The sequence below is a fragment of the Vigna unguiculata genome, chromosome 5, assembly GCF_004118075.2.
Source record: "Vigna unguiculata cultivar IT97K-499-35 chromosome 5, ASM411807v1, whole genome shotgun sequence".
Lineage (NCBI taxonomy): Eukaryota > Viridiplantae > Streptophyta > Magnoliopsida > Fabales > Fabaceae > Vigna > Vigna unguiculata.
Genome location: NC_040283.1, coordinates 42,201,053 through 42,219,964, shown reverse-complemented (window position 1 = coordinate 42,219,964; position 18,912 = coordinate 42,201,053). Strand labels below are relative to the sequence as shown.

Here is an 18,912-nt window from a genome sequence, read left to right as displayed (position 1 = left end):
TTTGGGCTAATTGGCACTAAGAAACAAAACCTTATAATGGAAATAAGGGACCTTGACAAGAAGGACGATGAAAGTAGCTTAGAGGATGTGGAAAAGCTCAGAAGAATGAACCTGTTGTGCGAACTAAAAATGCTATTACAAAAGGAAAGCTCACTAATGAATCAAAATGCAAGAATTAAATGGATGCAACAAGGGGACATAAATTCAAAGTATTTCCACTCTAAAATTAGATGGAGGAGAATTAAGAATGAACTCAAAGGGGTGGATGTGAATGGCATGTGGTGTGAGGATCCAAACAAAATTCGAGAGGAGGTAAGGTCGGCCTTTGAAATTCGTTTCACAGCTCCTAACAGCATACACCTAAGCCTTCACCATATTGAGTTCCCAACCATTTCTGAAGATGATAATAGGTCTTTGATAATGGAAATAGAGGAACACGAGATAGTGGAGGCAATAAATCAATGTGGGAGTAACAAAAGCCCTGGTCCGGATGGATTTAATTTTTGTTTCATAAAACAAAATTGGGCTACCTTGAAGAATGATGTGTGTCAAGCGATAAAATGGTTCCACAGTACTGGTAGAATACCAAAAGGTTGTAATGCCTCCTTTATAGCTTTGGTACCCAAGAAACAAATCCCCTTAGGAGTGGATGACTATAGGCCAATATCGTTGGTGGGATGTGTGTACAAGATAATATCAAAGATTCTTGCAAACAGACTGAAGAGGGTACTACCTAAGATCATTGACTACTCTCAATCTGTGTTTCTTAAAGGAAGAGGTCTTATGGATAGTATACTGGTAGCCAATGAAACGATGGAAGAATACAGGACCCAAAAAAAGAGACTAGCTATAGTCAAGGTTGATTATGAAAAAGCTTATGATTCGGTAAGCTGGGACTTCTTATACAACATGATGGCTAGACTCGGGTTTTGCCAAAAGTGGATTCGATGGATCAAGGAATGTATGGAATCATCCTCAGTGTCAGTGCTGGTGAATGGAAACCCTACCAAAGAGTTTGTCCCAACTAGGGGTCTTAGACAAGGAGACCCTATGGCACCATTCCTATTTCTCATTGTAGCAGAGGGCTTAGTAGGGCTGGTAAGACAAGCTGTCAAGAAAGGTCTGTATTGTGGAGTTCTAGTAGGTACTCAAGGGACTAAAGTGGGGTTATTACAGTTCGCTGATGACACGTTATTCATTTTTGATGGAACTACTCGTAGCGCTTATGTAATAAAAGCCATTTTAAGATGTTTCAAATTGGCGTCTGGTCTTAGGGTTAACTTCTGCAAAACTAGTATTGGGGGGCTAGGTTTAGACGCCATTCATTTAAACAACCTCTCCAGCATTCTGAACTGTAAGCATATGAAAATCCCATTCTTGTACCTAGGTTTGCCAATTGGGGGGGACCCAAGGAAGAAACAGTTTTGGCAAACAATTGTCAGCAAAGTCAAAAGTAGGCTATCAAGTTGGAAAGGTAAACTCTTGTCTATGACTGGTCGGGTTTGCCTTATCAAATCAATAATATCAGCACTACCGTTGTACTATCTATCCTTCTTTAAAGCACCTAAATGCGTGTGTGATGAGTTAAAGAAAATCCAAAGGAACTTTCTATGTGGTTGGAGCATTGAGGATAGGAAAATAGCCTAGGTTCAATGGGAAAACATATGCAAACCAAAGGAGGAAGGAGGTTTGAGAATAAGAGAAATTAGGAACTTCAATATAGCACTTCTAGCAAAATGGAAGTGGAGATTAGGCATGGAGGACAAAGGCCTGTGGAGAGAGGTGCTAGAATCAAAATATGGGTCATGGGGGAACCTTAATGAAATTGTCATCCCGAAGTCTGCTTCAAGGTGGTGGAAAGACATCCATAAGGTTTGTGGAAGCTCAACACAAGGAGCATGGTTTGAAAACTGTAAAGATTGGGTGATAGGAGAAGGGGACAAAGTACTATTTTGGGAAGATCTTTGGGTGGGGGATGCACTACTTAGCTCAAGGTTCCATAGGTTATATCTAATCTCAGAAAGTAAACAAAGTCCCATAACTAGAGTAGGACATTAGGTCGACAACACATGTGTTTGGGAATTGGTATGGAGGAGACAAAGACGTGTTTGGGAGCAAGCTATGGAAGCACAACTCTATCAGCTAATTAATAGTCGTACATTTAGGAAAGGGAATCTGGATACTTGGAGTTGGAAGGAAACCGCAGAAGGAGCATACACTGTAAGGTCTGCATATATGAAGTTGATAGGTAGCTCCGAAGGGGAAAGCGACAAGGTGTTCACAGAGTTATGGAGTATAAGAGTGATTTCGAAGGCACAATTATTTGGGTGGAGGCTACTCTTGGATAAGTTACCGACAAAGGATAAATTATCGGTGAAGGGAGTCCAATTACAACACTCTTTGTGTGAGTTTTGCCTAGATTGTGAAGAGAGTGCATCACACCTATTTTTCTCTTGTTCAATGTCTCAAAAGGTGTGGAAAATATTTGATAGCTGGATAGGGGTGAGCTCAGTGCATCACAACCAAGCTAGGATACACTTTCAACACTTTCATATGAGTAGCTTGAACACTAGGCAAAACACAATGTGGAAAGGAATGTGGCTGGCTATAGTTGGGAAAATTTGGAGACATAGGAATGAGGTGATCTTTAAGCAAAAGAAAGTTGACACTGAAGAGATTTTTAGTCTTGCTCAAGTTAACGCTTGGGCTTGGTTGAAACATAAAATTCTTTCGGTAAAGTTTTCATATAGTGACTGGTACTTCGCTCCTATTGTGTGTTTAAAATCTCTATGATATGATGCTTTCTGTGTTTAAGTTGTCAGGTGAGCATGAAAAGGATTCCCATGTCTAAAGCAATGAGCTCTTCATCAGTGATTTTGCACACTTCTTTGGTTACTCCGTAATAACCAAGAGAACATAGTCTCGAGAGCGCAACGAACCATGCATACTTGGTTTTGTATTCACTTTCTGTGTAATCTTGTAGACTGGTTGGGGAAGGTGCGATATGGGTGGTTAATCTTATGATTCCTACCCAGCTTGACGTTGGGAAGGCATAACTCTAGCATTGAAAGTCCAGTTTAATTGTTCTGCCAGATATTGTAGAAGCATAGTTTTGGAGATGCAGTGCATCTTTCTCTCATCTTTTTGTAAATGGGTTAGAACACCCCTCAAGTGCTCTATTATTAATTTAATTTAATTCTTTGTCGATAAAAAAAAATTACGGAAAAGTTTGTGTTAAGATATTATGTATTAGAACAAAAGCTAATTTTAATCTAGAGAATTTTTATTACTATTATTTTATTCTTTCTTATATTACGAAAAAGTTTGTAAGTGTTGAATTATTATTTAAAAGAACAAAAGTTGTTATGGTATCATAGCATGCAGGCAGAAGCACATGATCGTGACAATTGGAAATTAAAGAGAAGCAAATAAAAGAGCAAGAGAAATAACACACAAGGATTTACGTGGAAAATCTCTTTTGAATGTAAGAGGAAAAATCACGGGACGATAATAAACAAAGTTCCACTACGAAAAAGAGTACAAAGCTCTTGAATGGGAACAAAAATCCTCACCAAAAATACACTCAGGTGTATATTACAAAGTGTGTCTCTGTAAATGTTTTTCTATATTTTTTCAAGTCATGGAGATGTTATTTATAGGCTTCAAAACTGAACCAATTAATAGGCCATATGAAGAGTCTTCATAAACTGCACTAGTAAATAGACCATATGAAGAGTCTTCAAAACTGAAGCAGTAAACAATTAATAATTAATGCTTAAGTAACGTGTGGTATTAGAAATTGAATGAGAAACACATATTCTAACAAAAGTTAATTTTTGATACTCAAATCATGGAAAGAAAAACTTTAATAGATTACTTCAGTAGGCACAAAAATAGCATTTTCTTTTGATTTTGTCGGTTGATAAATTGTTCTCCGGAATATCTATGAATTGTAAAATCCAAAATTATAATTACAGTAGTAGTATATAATTGGATACCAGTTCCTTTTCCAACTTTTATTATGCGGATACCAATTCAATTTCTAACTTTCATACAAAATAAATATTAAATTTAACATTAACCAGTTATAAGTAATAAATTATCATAATAATAAATTATGTCAATTAAATTAAAAGCATATTATAAGTAAGTCTTATTTGACTAATAATACTGTAACATCACTATATTTAGGTACAATAAAATTGTAGTTATAATATAAATGATAATTTATAATCTTGAATAATGAATGGTGAAGATTTGACATTCATCATACAATATGGTTGGTGTAGAAGCTGAAGAAGTGATGGTATTCTCCAAATTATTTGTCACCTTTCAATCGGTAATAACAATCACACACAACACCTAAATACAACTAAAGACAAAAACAATGGCCACTGAAGATTCATGTAAAGTTACTTTCTACAGAAATTTACAAAGACGAAAGCCAAGATTGCTGACTTGCACATGGTGGACAGTGGAATCCCATGTCTTCCACTGCCAAACAATCCTTTCAGGTACGGAAAGTAACACACAACCACATATGTGCTAGATATGAACTCCCCTATTCCACAACCATTTTCACTATGAGTTGGTTGCAACCTCAAAAACCTTATCAGCATGGCTCCCAATTGCACCAACAAAATGGTGGTGCCTACCACAAAAACTGGAGACTCATCGAATGTGAACCTTCCAGCATCTCCATCGTTTCCATCAGCATCAGAACTTGAGAGTTCCTTCTCTGTTATTTCAAACACATTATCTGATATCCCTGCTAGCTTAACCATGGCACTCAAAAACCCAATAAACCATGCAGTTGTGGTTGTTATTATGCTCATTCTCTGATTATTCCACCAATATCTGATGGACAACCCAATTTTAAGGTACTCTAAAAGAGTGTGTACGCTGTAAATCACCAAAAGAGCAATTGGAATCCACAGACCAGGTCCCTGGAATAAAACAATGAGTAAGTAACTCTGAATCATCTATATAGTGAATGCTATAACCCTGCTGATGAAATTTTATGTATGAACTAACCTTTGGAAAGATACTGGTATCGGTGATTATACAATATGGTGGTAGGAGTGCATAACAAACTTCAAATACACTACGCAAACCCCAATTGGTGAGCCAAGAATAAGATAAACCTGCCCTGAATTGGGTCTTACCAAAGATCATTCCCATAATAGGAGAATGCTTTCCAAAGAAGCATTCAGTGAGACCTGTGGTCCATCTCTTTTGTTGCACCATTGTAGAGAGTAATCCTCTTGGAGCACACCCTGTGAAGGCAATTGGATCTGGGGTACAACACTCTGATCTCCAACCTCTTCTATGAATGCTCAACCCTGTTGGTACATCTTCTACGATTGATCCATAAAGCCATCCAATCTAAAAGTTCCCCAGAAAGCTTGTTAACAAAAATTTAAATTTTTCAAAGATAAAAAAGTTTGGAAAGTAATTTTGCTTAGTCTTTGTACCTTTTCACCCCACCAAGTACCACATTCATACTCACATCCAGCAACTTTAATTGCTGCCTCAATACAATCTGAAGGACTGCTATCATTATGAAAGTTTGTTTTCCAATCCAAAGCATGATCTGCTGATTTTATAAACTCCTTTGAACTTCCAAATTGCTGTGTTAGTAATTTCTTTTCACCCAATTTTCCTGCTAAAGAATAAAAAAAAGTCATATATATGAGAATCAACTATTAATAAGCACAATGTAAATTAACTTTTTTTACATAGGGGTACGTCTGAAAATTTGGATCATGAAAATATACTATGAATGAGACAATTTCGTGTATTTACGAGAAGGAAAGACCTTTTCTGCCAATTTCGATTTCTTCGGGGTAAAGACCGTAAATAACATTTCTTCTGTGGAATGCGTTAGTTCCTGAATAGTGGGGTCCTTGAAGTCCCGTCATGCCCCGCATCATGTACTACATTAGAAATTAAACAAGAAAATGTTGGTTCACGAAGATCGCTTTTTGATAAAATTTACTTGAGAAGAGAAAGCTTAGAGCTTCATTTAAATCTGAGAAAAACACCTCAAATACAGCCACCCACTGATTTCCAAAAGGGTCGTTTTTTATTCCATCGTAGAATTGTTGGAAACATTGAATGAAAGCAACCTCTTTCCCCTTTTGTGAATCCATAAAAATGCTTAGTGCATGTAGAACAATCTTGGGATTGTTCACAAACATGTCACAGTCTACGTTCAACATAAAAGGGGCATTGGTCATCAATCCGGACACTCTTGTCTGCACATAATAAGAATGACGAGACCACGTGAGTCATTAATTCAAAATAAATTGAGTTGGGTCATTACTTTTAACTTCTTCCAGGACAAAATCTTAGTTAAAAACATTACCAACACATTCATGGCTCCAGCTTTGTAATTATGTGTTTGATGTGGCTTCTTCTCTCTAGATACGTATATTAAGTGAGGCAGTCCATCAGAAACACCATCCTTATTCTCCAATATAACCTGTGCATACACATTTTAAATAAGTCTTTTTAGTGGTTTTCTTGTTCCTTTTATCATCAGTATAACTGTGGCAAAAAGATAAGCATGTTCATATAAAAGTACATATGTAAATAATTTGATTGTTTGTAGTTTTGGAAACAAAAGACATGAAAGAGAGATATTTGATAAAGAAAAGATGAAGAGCGCGTCACTGTATTTAACGGTTTGTGAAAATCCAATACAACTATACCCCACATACATGTATAATACAGAAAGTTACAAACATTATTTTCAAAATTGAAAAGTTTTCTTTATATGAATGATATACCCCACATACATGTATAATACTACAGAAACGTACAAATTTTACATTCAAAATTGAAAACTCTTTATATGAGTGATTTTCAGAAAACGACTGTATAGATTAAAAATACTATTTTTATTATAAATAATTTATATCGTTTTTTTTTTTCGGTAAAGTCTAACAAGTATGTTTAGTTATTTGGATTTGTAGAATTGTAATTATATGTTTATATTTTATCACGAGAATTTTACATCATATGTATCCTATCTCTATCTCGTTAGATGCATAAATATATGTTTAGTTATATGTTACCTTAATTATGGATGGATGGTTTCTTCGTTCTGTATTAGAGAAAACTGCGAATTCTCCATCAAGTTCCAGTGGAATTTGTTTCCTTGTCACATCTTGAATTTTTCGGCTAAGATTGTCATACATATCCTGCAGTTACAGTACTTTGCGGCTCATGTTCTAGAGACTTGAACAGTAGAACTTATCTAGGATATGGATCTGATGTGACATCATTCATTCATCGAAGAGGAATAACAATACTGTATAGTTACCTTCATTCGTGACCATTCTTGCTTGAATTCTGGCGAGTGTTCACTGTTGGTGGTGGCAACACTGGAGAAGTAGCTGAAGGGTGTTCTCAGTTGGATATTGTTCTTCTTACAGAAAGGTACCCAAAACTTAGCGAATTTGGAAGCTTCCACAAGACCATAGTAGGTAAGAGGGGAACAACCATCATCAGAAACATAGCAAGCCAGTTTGTTGGTGGGATAATCAAGTGCTAGAAGAGATAACACAGTGTTGGCTGTGATGATGGGTGGTTCAAGAACAGGATCTGCTGTTGTCACAAACAAATCTATTCGTGGAAGTTCAGGTACCCTGTGGATGAAGTGTAAGAAATGAAAAGATGCATGCATACTTAAATAATAAGCATTAAACAAGAAGAAGCATCTAATATTATAGTTTTGCTATGACTTAGTTATTATGATGAAGACATGAAGTTGATACCTTTGCAAGAGACGATCTGGGTGGGTTATGGTGAGTGCAGGGGTCCACTTGGTGCTGAGAATGATAATCCAAGTGAAGGTGAACCAGGATTCGCATATGAAAGCAAGGATCCATGGGATAGTGAAGTTGTTGTGTGAGAAAAGACGATAACTAAGAAGCAAGAGAAGGAGGAGTAAAATGAAGGTGTCCATAACTCTTTGATATCTGCGTTTGAACCAAACTTTTTCATAGAGAGGACCATCATCTTCTTGGTTCGTCATTCAGCAAATAGCAAGAAAACTAGAGCAACCTCTGCACTTTCTATAATTTTCTGCCATTCACAGATAAGGCTACTCTTCTTAAACACGCGGTGTTTGAGGAACTGAGCCATGTTAGACTTGTCAACGCTCAAAAAAAATTTTAAAAGGAAATTCATCCCTTGTATGTTTTACTATCTTTTATGCGATAATTTTAATTTAAATTCTAAGAATTTATAAAAGTTTTAAAAATTGTAATTTCTGTATTAAATTTATACTTTTCTTTTATATTATTTTATGTGGTTGGAACATCATCGACTCGGAAAGATTCAATATTGTATTTTTCTAATAATTGTAGTGTAATTTCATTAAAGTTAAAATTACAGTTAATGATAGTTAGGTTTTTGGCACTATCATATTTAATGTGTAGTTTTATTTTCAGCTGACATTAATACAAAAAAATTGTCAACATCAATAATATATTTCTTTTCTATTGATTTTTTTCTATTAATATTAATTGTCTTTTAAGAAATAAGATCCTTTAAAACTAAAATACTTTAAATTCAATTTATGAACTATTCTTTAATATTTTAAATTTTAAATTTTAATTTTAAAATAAAGAAGTAAGTCGGCCTTTACAAAAAAATAATATAAAAGATACGAACAATATTTATTAAAAGATAATAGAGGTGGGTGATTATCTTAAAGTATAAAAGTTATGAGTTGTGTTAAAAGTACAAGAGAAAAAACTTTGTAAATCTTTATATATAAAGAAGATTAGTGTTACTTAACAATGTTTTACGGGGATAATTGATTGACGGGAAGTTTTATCCTTCCAGAAAAAAAGTGAAAATAATCATTGATTTATAAATTGTTGTATTCAATTGAGTTCTTATTCTTATTTTAAAACTCTTTTACTTTTCCTGTTTTCTTTTTCATTTTTTTTTCTTTCTTCATTTTCCTCTACTTTCTTTCAATTTCTATCATCTTTCTTCACAATCTTGTGTTTTTTCTCCACCTTTCAAATATAAGGTTAATCGCTCTAAATCCTAAACTTGAAAAGACTCGATCAAATTGAATTTAGCAATATTATTTTAATATTCATAATTGTAGAGTGGAGAGAGATAATGAAAAGTGAAGGGAAGTGAAAAGGAAAGAAGAAAAATAAAAAATAAAAAATATCTAAATTTTGGCACTTAATATTTAAATAAATCAAGCCAAAATAATAATCGAACCAAAAGAAAGACAACACAAAACGAATTAAAAGTCAAATTAGTAATTGGACCAAAAGAAAAACAGCACCTAAAAAGAAGGGAGCTTTGGTGATAGAGAAATGGGGTAACAAAATTCCAATCAGGAAAACAACTTTAACCAATCGAAAGCGAACTTTCATGTTCCAAATACGTCTTCTTGTATAATGTTTAAGATTCCGGAATGAGAAAATATTCCACAACACCACCTTTTCTACCTACACTCCTTTTATATGTGTTTTTCATAATTAAATATTATATTAAAATCATAATAGCAATAAAAAGACTTATTATTTTCTAAAAAATTGAAGATTTATTCAATATAAATTTTTAATTGTTTCCATTTTTTTTAAAAGGAGTTTTTGTATCAACTTCTTTAAAAATATTTAATATAGTCTTTTTAATTAAATTAGTGTGATATCATTTAAAAAATAAGCACGTATCATTAATTTGAATTTCACCCTAAATAAAATTTTAGAAACAACTAAATTATGACACGTGATCCCATTTTAAACCGTGTCAAAATCAGCTTTAAAAAAACAGTATATCAACTCTTTTTAAATAAAACATAAACTGAATTAATTAAAAACAAAAACAGTTAAAAAACTATTCCAATTATTTTTAAATAAAATAAGTACTGAATAATTAAGAACAAAATCAATTAAAAAATGATATTGAATAAACATTTAAAATATCTATTAAGTATCTAATAAAAAATATAAATAAAATAATAATTTATATTGGAGCTGTAAAAAGCATCATGACCCTGATTGGGACATTTTTGTAATATTTTGCAAGTTGATGCATTTGTCAGTTCATTATTCATTATTCGAATTTTTTCCATCTAGCACACTTTCCCAAAATAATTACCCAGATAACTGTTCCTAATATATATCAATTTAGCATAATTTTGAAAACTAGGTCAAAATTTGGTCTTTTAGAAATCAAATTTTGACATGCGTTGTGTATATTTCAATCAGAAAAGAAAATTGATCAAAACTTAATTTCTAAAAGATCGAATTCTGAGTTGATAATTTTTTTTTCGTTCTTTCTAATGGGGAAGAAAAAAAGTTGATTAAAAGATCCTTGATTAAATATAGATATATGGGATACAAAATTTAAATATCTATTTTTAATTCTATCTATTTTTTTTAATTATATCAATTAGAGTAACTGTAATGATTTTCATTCGGTAAAAATATTTCCTATTCACTTATACTTTATAAATTTCAATTCTACTGTAATTCATATATATAATGAAAAAATAAAATAAAACACAAACAAACAAATTAATACAAACTATATTTCTTTACATATATTACTTTAAAATATTAAATTATAAATTTTTCAAAGATTAATTTTTAATCACATATCCTATTGTATAATTAATCAAACTAAAATTCATTATTTTAAAAAAATTAATTATTTAAGTAAAAGTCATAAAATTTTAAGAAAAAAAAAACAATTAATTTGACAATCTAATTTTACAACCAAATTTTTATTTTCTTCAACAACACATTTTGAATCAATTATATATTCCTTTATTCTAAAAATAATCTACACATTCCATGCAATTTTAAAAAAATATTTCATAAAATTTACATCAATTAATAAATTTTAAATTTCTTTTTCCACCCCAATCAATTAAAACAAACAAATTAACAAACCAACTGTAAATAAAATAGTAATCAAATAAATTTATCTCACAATATAATTTTATATTTCTCTATATTATTAACTTAACTTATTGTATTTTTAATATATTAGTTTTTTTAAAAATAATTTTGATTCCTTATTTGTATAAAACGAAAAAAAAAAAAATTCAACTCAGATGGGAAAAAAAATCTTCATTATTCTATTCTCCGAAATACTCTGAAAAACTTTCTAACATCAGAAGATGAGTTTTCCTTTTGAGTCATGTATAGCGTAAGCATAGCACTCAAAACTTTACCAATACAACTATTCCACCTAAAGTTCACAAATTTCTCAAAGCCAATTAGCAATATTTAATTTTTGGCAAAATGTTGCATTTTCTTGATAAACATAATTTTTTCTGCTGGTTAACTTTTTAACTTACCAAATGTCATTCATGTATATTTTGCATAGTAATAACTGATTGTAGTTTTTTTTTTTCATTTTTTCTATTGCATAAATAAATAATTTCAAAAATATAAATGAACTTATTATTACTAGTAAAAATTAGTTAACTTTAAACTTTCGAAAGAAGAGAGTTAGTTTGATTTGGTATAGAAAGTTTGAACAGAAAGTACATACGTGTAAGAGACCCCTAAATTGTGAAGAAAAAAAGATGAAAGTGCAGAATAATCATTAAGTATATGTTAAATAATTTATTATGATGACTTTTTAACATAGTTGAAAGCATCTTCGTAATTGATTGTGGACCTGTTTTTTACTGAAATAATTTATTATGATGACTTTTTAACGTAGTTTCGTAATTGATTATATATGGAGCTGTTTTTTACTAATGATTTATGACGGTGACTTTTTAACGTAGTTGAAAACATCTTCGTAGTTGATTGTGACCTGTTTTTTACTTGAATAATTATAATGGTGAGTAATTAAAAATAAAAATAAAAAATATTAATAATAAAATAATATCGGTAGAGACAACCGCATTCAAACGGCAATGTTGGGAGACATAACCGTTGTTTCAGCGAACAGAGAACCAGTACCTCACGACTTCAACATTTTTCTTGGTTGAGAAATTGTTAGGCATTCCCGCCTATGTGTTTTGAAATTTGAGAATCGCTTTGGTGTATCTTTGGGTGTTCTGGGGTGTAAGTTTGAACCGCGACCTTCGAAGACAGAACTGCAAGAGAACTGCATCAGCCTGTGTTCTTCAGTTCATTGTTGCAATCGCCTACGATTCTTACTCTATCATATAGCTTAGGTCATTGAAATGTTTGTCGATGGTGTTCAAATGGAATGTATTTATTCCACCAATTGTAAATGACGAATGTATAAGATTAAGCAATATTGTTGGCTGCAAAATGGATTCGTTGTATTTCAGATTTGTTAAACAATATGTTAGGTACGACATTGTGCAGAAATGTCGTCTTTGCCTTTTAATAAAAATTTACACCAACAAAGTTTGATCATCATTGTTGGATGTGGTCTATTTTAATTATATATAGAACATATTGTGTTTCACTATGGAATGATTTGTGGTTGTTGGTTTGGGGATTTTGTTTTTTCAAGACAGAATGTAATACGATATTTGTATGGTCTATTTTAGGTTCATAGAACATGTATTAGTGCAAAAATGATATTTTAGAACCAGATATTAAATCGGTTATGTGAAAATTGATATAAAGAAAACTTGTAAATATTGGAAAATGTATAAGATCGGTTGAATTTTTAATCGATTTAATATGTGAATTTAAAATCAGTTCTTTATATAACCGATTCAATATTCACGTATTAGATCAATTAAAAATTCAACCGATCTAATACACTTCACAATTTTAACAAAAACGTGAAAACTCTTTTCATTGTCGCAATAACTTCTCTTCTTTCTCGCTATCGTTGCTCACCACCAGACCTCGTTGTCGCTCCTCACCACCGTTATCGTTGTCGCTTCGTTCACTAAAAGCATAAGCTTCTTCCTCTTCTCTCTCGTGCCTCCGCTACTCACCACTGGTCATAACCTTTGCTCACTAACGTTGTCGCCACCCATGGGCCCTAACACCGCCATCGCCTCCTAAGCTCCAAGCTTTCTTCTCTTCTCTTCATGCCTCTGCTCGCGCCTCCGCTGCTCTAACCCTCCTCCCCTCTTTTTATCTATTTTGTCTTTTCTTGATTTTGGTTTATTCCAACGATGATTAGGGTTGATTGGGGGTAGGCTAAGGGCCTGTTGAAACCATATAGAGATGCTGAGATGAATGTTTAATTTTTTGGAATGGTTTTCTTTTTAGTGTTCATTTTGATTTGGGAATGAAAATCTGAAATTTTGTGGAGTTGTTTTCTATTTTGTGTAATTTATATTGCTCATTTTTCTTTAATTTTTGTGTATGCCTATTAAATTTCAAGCATTCAAGTTGAGACAAGGAGTGTGAGTGCATGTATGTTTTTCCTTTCTAGTTTAAAGTATTAGATCGATTGTTTTAGAACCGATCTAATATCTCTTAGACATATTAATCGTTGTATATTAGATTGGTTACGAAACCGATTTAATATACGCTTCAGAGCCGATCTAATATATATATATATATATATATATATATATATATATATATATATATATATATATATATATATATTACATTAGTGATGGTGGGTCATAATTCCTAAGCTGCCAAAGTGTTGTGCAAAAACTCCAAAACAACTCTCCACTTATTTTCACACGGCTTTTCACATGTGTGTGATTGGTGGTGTGATAATTTTTTTCCCTTAAGAGTGAATCCAATATAGTATTTTCATCTCCATGAAGACTCCAATGTAATTTTTATGGTCCAAACTGGTTACATAGAACAAGGTGTCTCGTAATTGTAAAACTCTACACATATTGTACAAAAAATCCAATGCAGGTCTCACTTATTTTCACATGGCTCCCTACATGTGTGTGACTAGTGTTGTGACAATTTTTTTTCCCTTAAGAGTGAATCTAATGTAGTATTTTCATCTTCATGAGGACTCTAATGTAATTTTTGTGGTCCAAACTAGGTACATAGAACATGGTGTCTCGTAATTGTAAAACTTTGCACATATTGTACAAAAAATCAAACGCAGGTCTCCACTTATTTTCACATGGCTCCCCAGATGTGTGTGATTGGTGTTGTGACAAATTTTTTTCCCTTAAGAGTGAATCTAATGTAGTATTTTCATCTTCATGAGGACTCCAATGTAATTTTTGTCGTCCAAACTAGGTACATAGAACATGGTGTCATGTAATTGTAAAACTCTGCACATATTGTACAAAAAAGTCAACACAGGTCCCCACTTATTTTAACATGGCTTCTCACATGTGTGTGACTGGTGTTGTGATAATTTTTTTTCCCTTAAGAGTGAGCCCAATGTAGTATTTTCTTCTTCATGAGGACTCCAATCTAATTTTTGTGATCCAAACTAGGTACATAGAACATGGTGTCTCATAATTATAAAGCTCTACATATATTGTAAAAAAACCCAACGACTCTCCACATGTGTGTGACTAGTGTTGTGATAATTTTTTTTTCCTTAAAAGTGTTTCCAATGTTATATTTTCATCTCCATGAAGACTCCAATGTAATTTTTGTGTTTCATATTGGGTGCATAGAACATGGTGTCTCATAATTGTAAAACACTGCATGCACATATTGTACAAAAAACCCAACACAGGTCACCACTTATTTTCATATGGCTCTCCACGTGTGTGTGTGGTTGTGACCGGTGTTATGACATTTTTTTTTTCCTTAAGAGTAACAAACGCGTCAATGACCTAGGCTGTGTGATAAAACAGGAATCATGTACGATTGCAACAATGAAACGAAGAACACAAACTGATGCGATTCTCTCGCAGTTCTGTCTTCAAAGGTCATGGTTTGAACTTACACCCCACAACACACGGAGAAACACCAAAGTGATTCCCAACAATTAAAACACAAAGGTGTGAATGCCCTAATAATTTCTCAACCAAGAAAAACGTTGAAGTCGCTATACACTGGTTCTCTATTCGCTGAAATGGTAGTTTTGTCTCCCAACGTTGTCGTTCGAATGCGGTTGTCTCTGCCAAAGTCGCTCCACTTGGGTTCTCTGTTCTCTCTTCCAAAAGTGATTGAACAACTGTTCCCTCCTCTTTCCCACTCACGTGCGACACTCGCTAAGACAAAAAAAACATTGAATTTTGAAATATAAAAGTAACTGACATGTCACCTGTGTCGAAATATCATTTTCTCTTTTATATATAGATCAGTGTTTGGTTGTATGTTTAGAATTAACATAAAAAATTATTTAAATTTGAAGAGTCAATATGTATGTAAACATTTAAATATATATTTTATAAAATTAGAAAGGATAGAAAATGTGTAAAAATATAAAGAATACTTTTTGTTAAAATATAAAGGATAAACTATGTAGAAGTATGTACAGTAAATTTACTAAAAATACAAAATAGTATGACAGATTGATCTAATATATATTGTTAAACTCGTTTAATCCGTATATTAATAAACTCATCTACTCAATATATAAACACATTCGTCTATGTATATTTCTTTATTTGGTGCATGAACACACTGGTCTAATGTGTATTATAAGATTCAACAAATGTTGGTCGTCTAATTGCTTATTGCATCATTATCAACACCATATCATTCCGCAGGTTTGATTCAATTTCCAATCCAGTTTTAATGGCAATACAAATGCTATGCTAAACAATACAAATGGTTCTTAATTTTTTTTCTTTTTTTCCAGGGACTTGCGTTTGGATGGCAATTTCTGTTTGTGTGCATGGTTTATTGGATTTTTGAGTGCTATGCTGAAGCTATCATGCATTTTCAGATAGTGTGTTTGAAGTAACAGAGAAGGAACACACTACTTCTGGTGCTGAGGGAAACAATGCAGATGTTGGAAGGTTCACCATTTGCATGTCATCTGTTTTTGCATTAATCTTTGTGCATATATCATATGTAGAAGTAATTGTATCAGTTGATGACAACTAGAACTTTGTCTTGGCAAGGTTCTCATATTTCTTTATAATGTGTAAATTATTTGTGAAGTTTGTCTCACTGAACAAGTCTTTCACTAGTTGTCTAATTTCTACTTCATGTTCATTATTTGATGGAAAAGCGTGTACTTGGTGTATTATTTGGTACAAAACTCATTTGGTGTTTATTTTCTAATGACAACCATAAACCTCTATCTGCTTGGACAATGTGTATCTACGTTGTCAATAGATGTTTTCAACTCTTCTAAATACGAAGACCATTGAGAAAATTTGTTTAGATTACTCTTTTAATTTTTAAAATCTAAGATCGACACATTGGTCAACTTAATCAAGATTGATATTTGTTTTCACAAATGTTAAGATTTCTTTTAAGTTAATGTCTATTGATGTTTTTCTTTAGTTGTTATTGTTAAAATTTATTTATTTTTCTTTAATAATTAATTAGTTAGGTTTTTTTTTGTTCATCATTATGTCAATCATGATTTTTTTAAAATCATTAATTAAGATTATTTTCAGTTATTTTCAACATCAGCTAATTAAAATGTATGTGAAAGTTATTGTTTCAACCAACACTGAAACAATTATCTTTAACCATTATTTGATTTTTAGACAATATAATTGAAGATTTTTCATTATTCATATTTTATATAAACGAGGATTGATTGTATACATTTTTTCTCTAGACATTACTAATGTTACTTTATGATAGATTTTTTATTTTTATTTTTATATATGATAAAGAAAATAAAATTTAATACATTTAAATTATATTTTAAATAAAATATTCAAAAATTCATTAATTTAAAATAAAAGTCAATTTACATATAGTTGAATAGAAAAATTGTAAAATTTTCCAATATCAGTAGAAGTAATTATTTCAATTTCTTATTTACAATTTTGATTTACAATTTTAACACTCAAAATTTTCAATGATACAGACGAATCTTTTGAACAAAAAGTATAAGTATTAATATTATGCAATCTTCCTAAAATATTTCCAATTAATGAATAATTTTCTCTTAAAGTTTAATAGAGAATAAACAAGATATATATATCACCACCTATAAAACATTTCTCTACTTTTCACATTTACCAGCAGAAGGCGGGAAAGAAGCGCGCCGCGTAAAGATTTTCTTCTATTCCTCAACAAAACCTATACCACATTACACATGTGAATTTTGAACCAAAACGAAAACCCTAAATTTTCAGTGATGCCAAATCTCGAAATTTTCAGACACACTGATTCATTTTCAATCTCATTTTCGAACCTTCCTTGCATTGTCTACCCATTATACATAAACATGTCAACAATCTTTCTTCTTCACCCAAAACTCCAATCTCATCTTCTTCCATCTCTCTGTTCTCTCTCCCTCTCTTTCAGATTCACACCACCGAAGGAAGAAGATGGAGACTCGTGCCGCTTCAAAGAGAAAGGCAAACAGTATGGTCTTGGTCCAAAAACAACACCCCAAAAGGCATAGGGTTTCCTTCGCTCAAAATTCTCCCATAGAGAAATTGGAAGATGCCAAGAAGCCATCTCCCACAGCCACCCACTCTTCTTCCCCCCATATAGGTGAATCTCTTGTTTCCGATGTCTTCCAGTATCTTCATGAAATGGAGATGCAGAAAAAGAGGAGACCAATGGTTGACTACATTGAGAAAGTTCAGGAACTGTTTACGCCAACCATGAGAGGAATCTTGGTGGATTGGTTAGTAGAAGTGGGTGAGGAGTACAAGCTTCTCCCGGACACTCTTCATCTCTCTGTTTCTTACATTGACAGGTTCTTGTCTGTTAATCCTGTCACTAAATCCAGACTTCAGTTGCTGGGTTTTTCCTCCATGCTCATTGCATCCAAATACGAGGAAATCGATCTACCCTGTGTGGACGACTTTTGCAGTATCACCGATCACACATATGACAAGGAAGAGGTTGTTAAGATGGAAGCTGACATATTACAGTCACTAAAGTTTGAAATGGGAAATCCTACTGTGAACACCTTTCTCAGGAGGTTTGTTGATGTTGCTTCTGATCAGGAAATGACTCCAAATTCACAGATTGAATTTTTGAGTCAGTATCTTGCTGAGTTAAGTTTGCTGGATTATGATTGTTTGAGATTTTTGCCTTCTGTTGTGGCAGCATCTGCTGTATTTCTTTCCAGATTTATCATCTCGCCTGAGGTACATCCATGGAGTTATTCTTTGAGTGAATGCTCAGGTTACAAACCAGCTGAATTGAAAGAATGTGTCGAAATCTTGCATGACCTGTATTTGTTACGAAAGGCAGCATCCTTCGAAGCTGTCAAGTACAAGCAGCAAAAGTTCAAATGCATTGCAAACCTGTCTTCTCCTCCTTATATACCCAATTGTTACTTTGAAGATGATCTTTAAAGATGCATAGGATTCAATTAACATCTTAGATTGTACAGCTTATTGTTCATCTTGAGGCTTGAAGGAAACACAACACGCAATTTTGATGGTTACTGCTGAACATTTTCAATAGCATGTACTAGGAAAATTATGGAGTAGGGTGAAGTCAAAATTGTATAATTCATTGGTTAGAATTTTATACGAACAAAGTCACCATTTGAAAAATCGTCTTTGGCATTAAACATTATAATTTTTGTTCAGAATTGAAAATGCCCTATTCTGTAGGGATATTTATTAATATTTGTTTTCATCATTCTTTTTTTGTTATCATTGACATTTATTTATCTAAACAAATTATATATATATATATATATATATATATATATATGTTATGAATTAATGATTGTCTAGTGAGATTTGATACATTTAGTTATATGATTGATACTTATATGATTCATTACTTTTTATGTAAATATTTGTATTAACTAAGTTGATTTGTTTCTTTTATGGATTACATGTTGTATCTATAAATAGAACTCTTCCTATCAATAATAATATATGAGTTGTTCCCTATTCTCTATTCTCTAATATTTCTTCTCTTCTCTATTATCTAC

At 32.3% G+C, this 18,912-nt stretch overlaps 2 protein-coding genes across 3 annotated transcripts; one reads left to right on the top strand and one right to left on the bottom strand.

The window, feature by feature from the left end:
• Positions 1 to 4,208: 4,208 nt before the first annotated feature.
• LOC114184014 (cellulose synthase-like protein H1) lies at positions 4,209 to 8,193 on the bottom strand. 2 transcript variants are annotated; one of them, XM_028071238.1, is made up of 9 exons: positions 7,782 to 8,193; positions 7,328 to 7,652; positions 7,080 to 7,205; positions 6,368 to 6,484; positions 6,045 to 6,257; positions 5,819 to 5,936; positions 5,475 to 5,665; positions 5,035 to 5,385; positions 4,209 to 4,946 (listed from the first exon to the last, which is right to left on the bottom strand). In XM_028071238.1, exons 1-9 carry the CDS (start codon positions 8,039 to 8,041, stop codon positions 4,413 to 4,415), a joined length of 2,235 nt encoding a protein of 744 aa, XP_027927039.1. In that variant the 5' UTR covers positions 8,042 to 8,193; the 3' UTR covers positions 4,209 to 4,412. The 2 variants fall into 2 exon arrangements, with proteins under 2 accessions (XP_027927039.1, XP_027927040.1); XM_028071239.1 differs by having other exon boundaries at positions 5,475 to 5,662; positions 7,782 to 8,191.
• Positions 8,194 to 17,157: 8,964 nt separating this feature from the next.
• On the top strand, positions 17,158 to 18,387 carry LOC114182980 (putative cyclin-A3-1). The gene has a single exon (XM_028069790.1). The coding sequence runs from the start codon at positions 17,336 to 17,338 to the stop codon at positions 18,317 to 18,319; it is 984 nt and encodes a 327-aa protein (XP_027925591.1). The 5' UTR covers positions 17,158 to 17,335; the 3' UTR covers positions 18,320 to 18,387.
• The last annotated feature ends 525 nt before the right edge of the window (positions 18,388 to 18,912 follow it).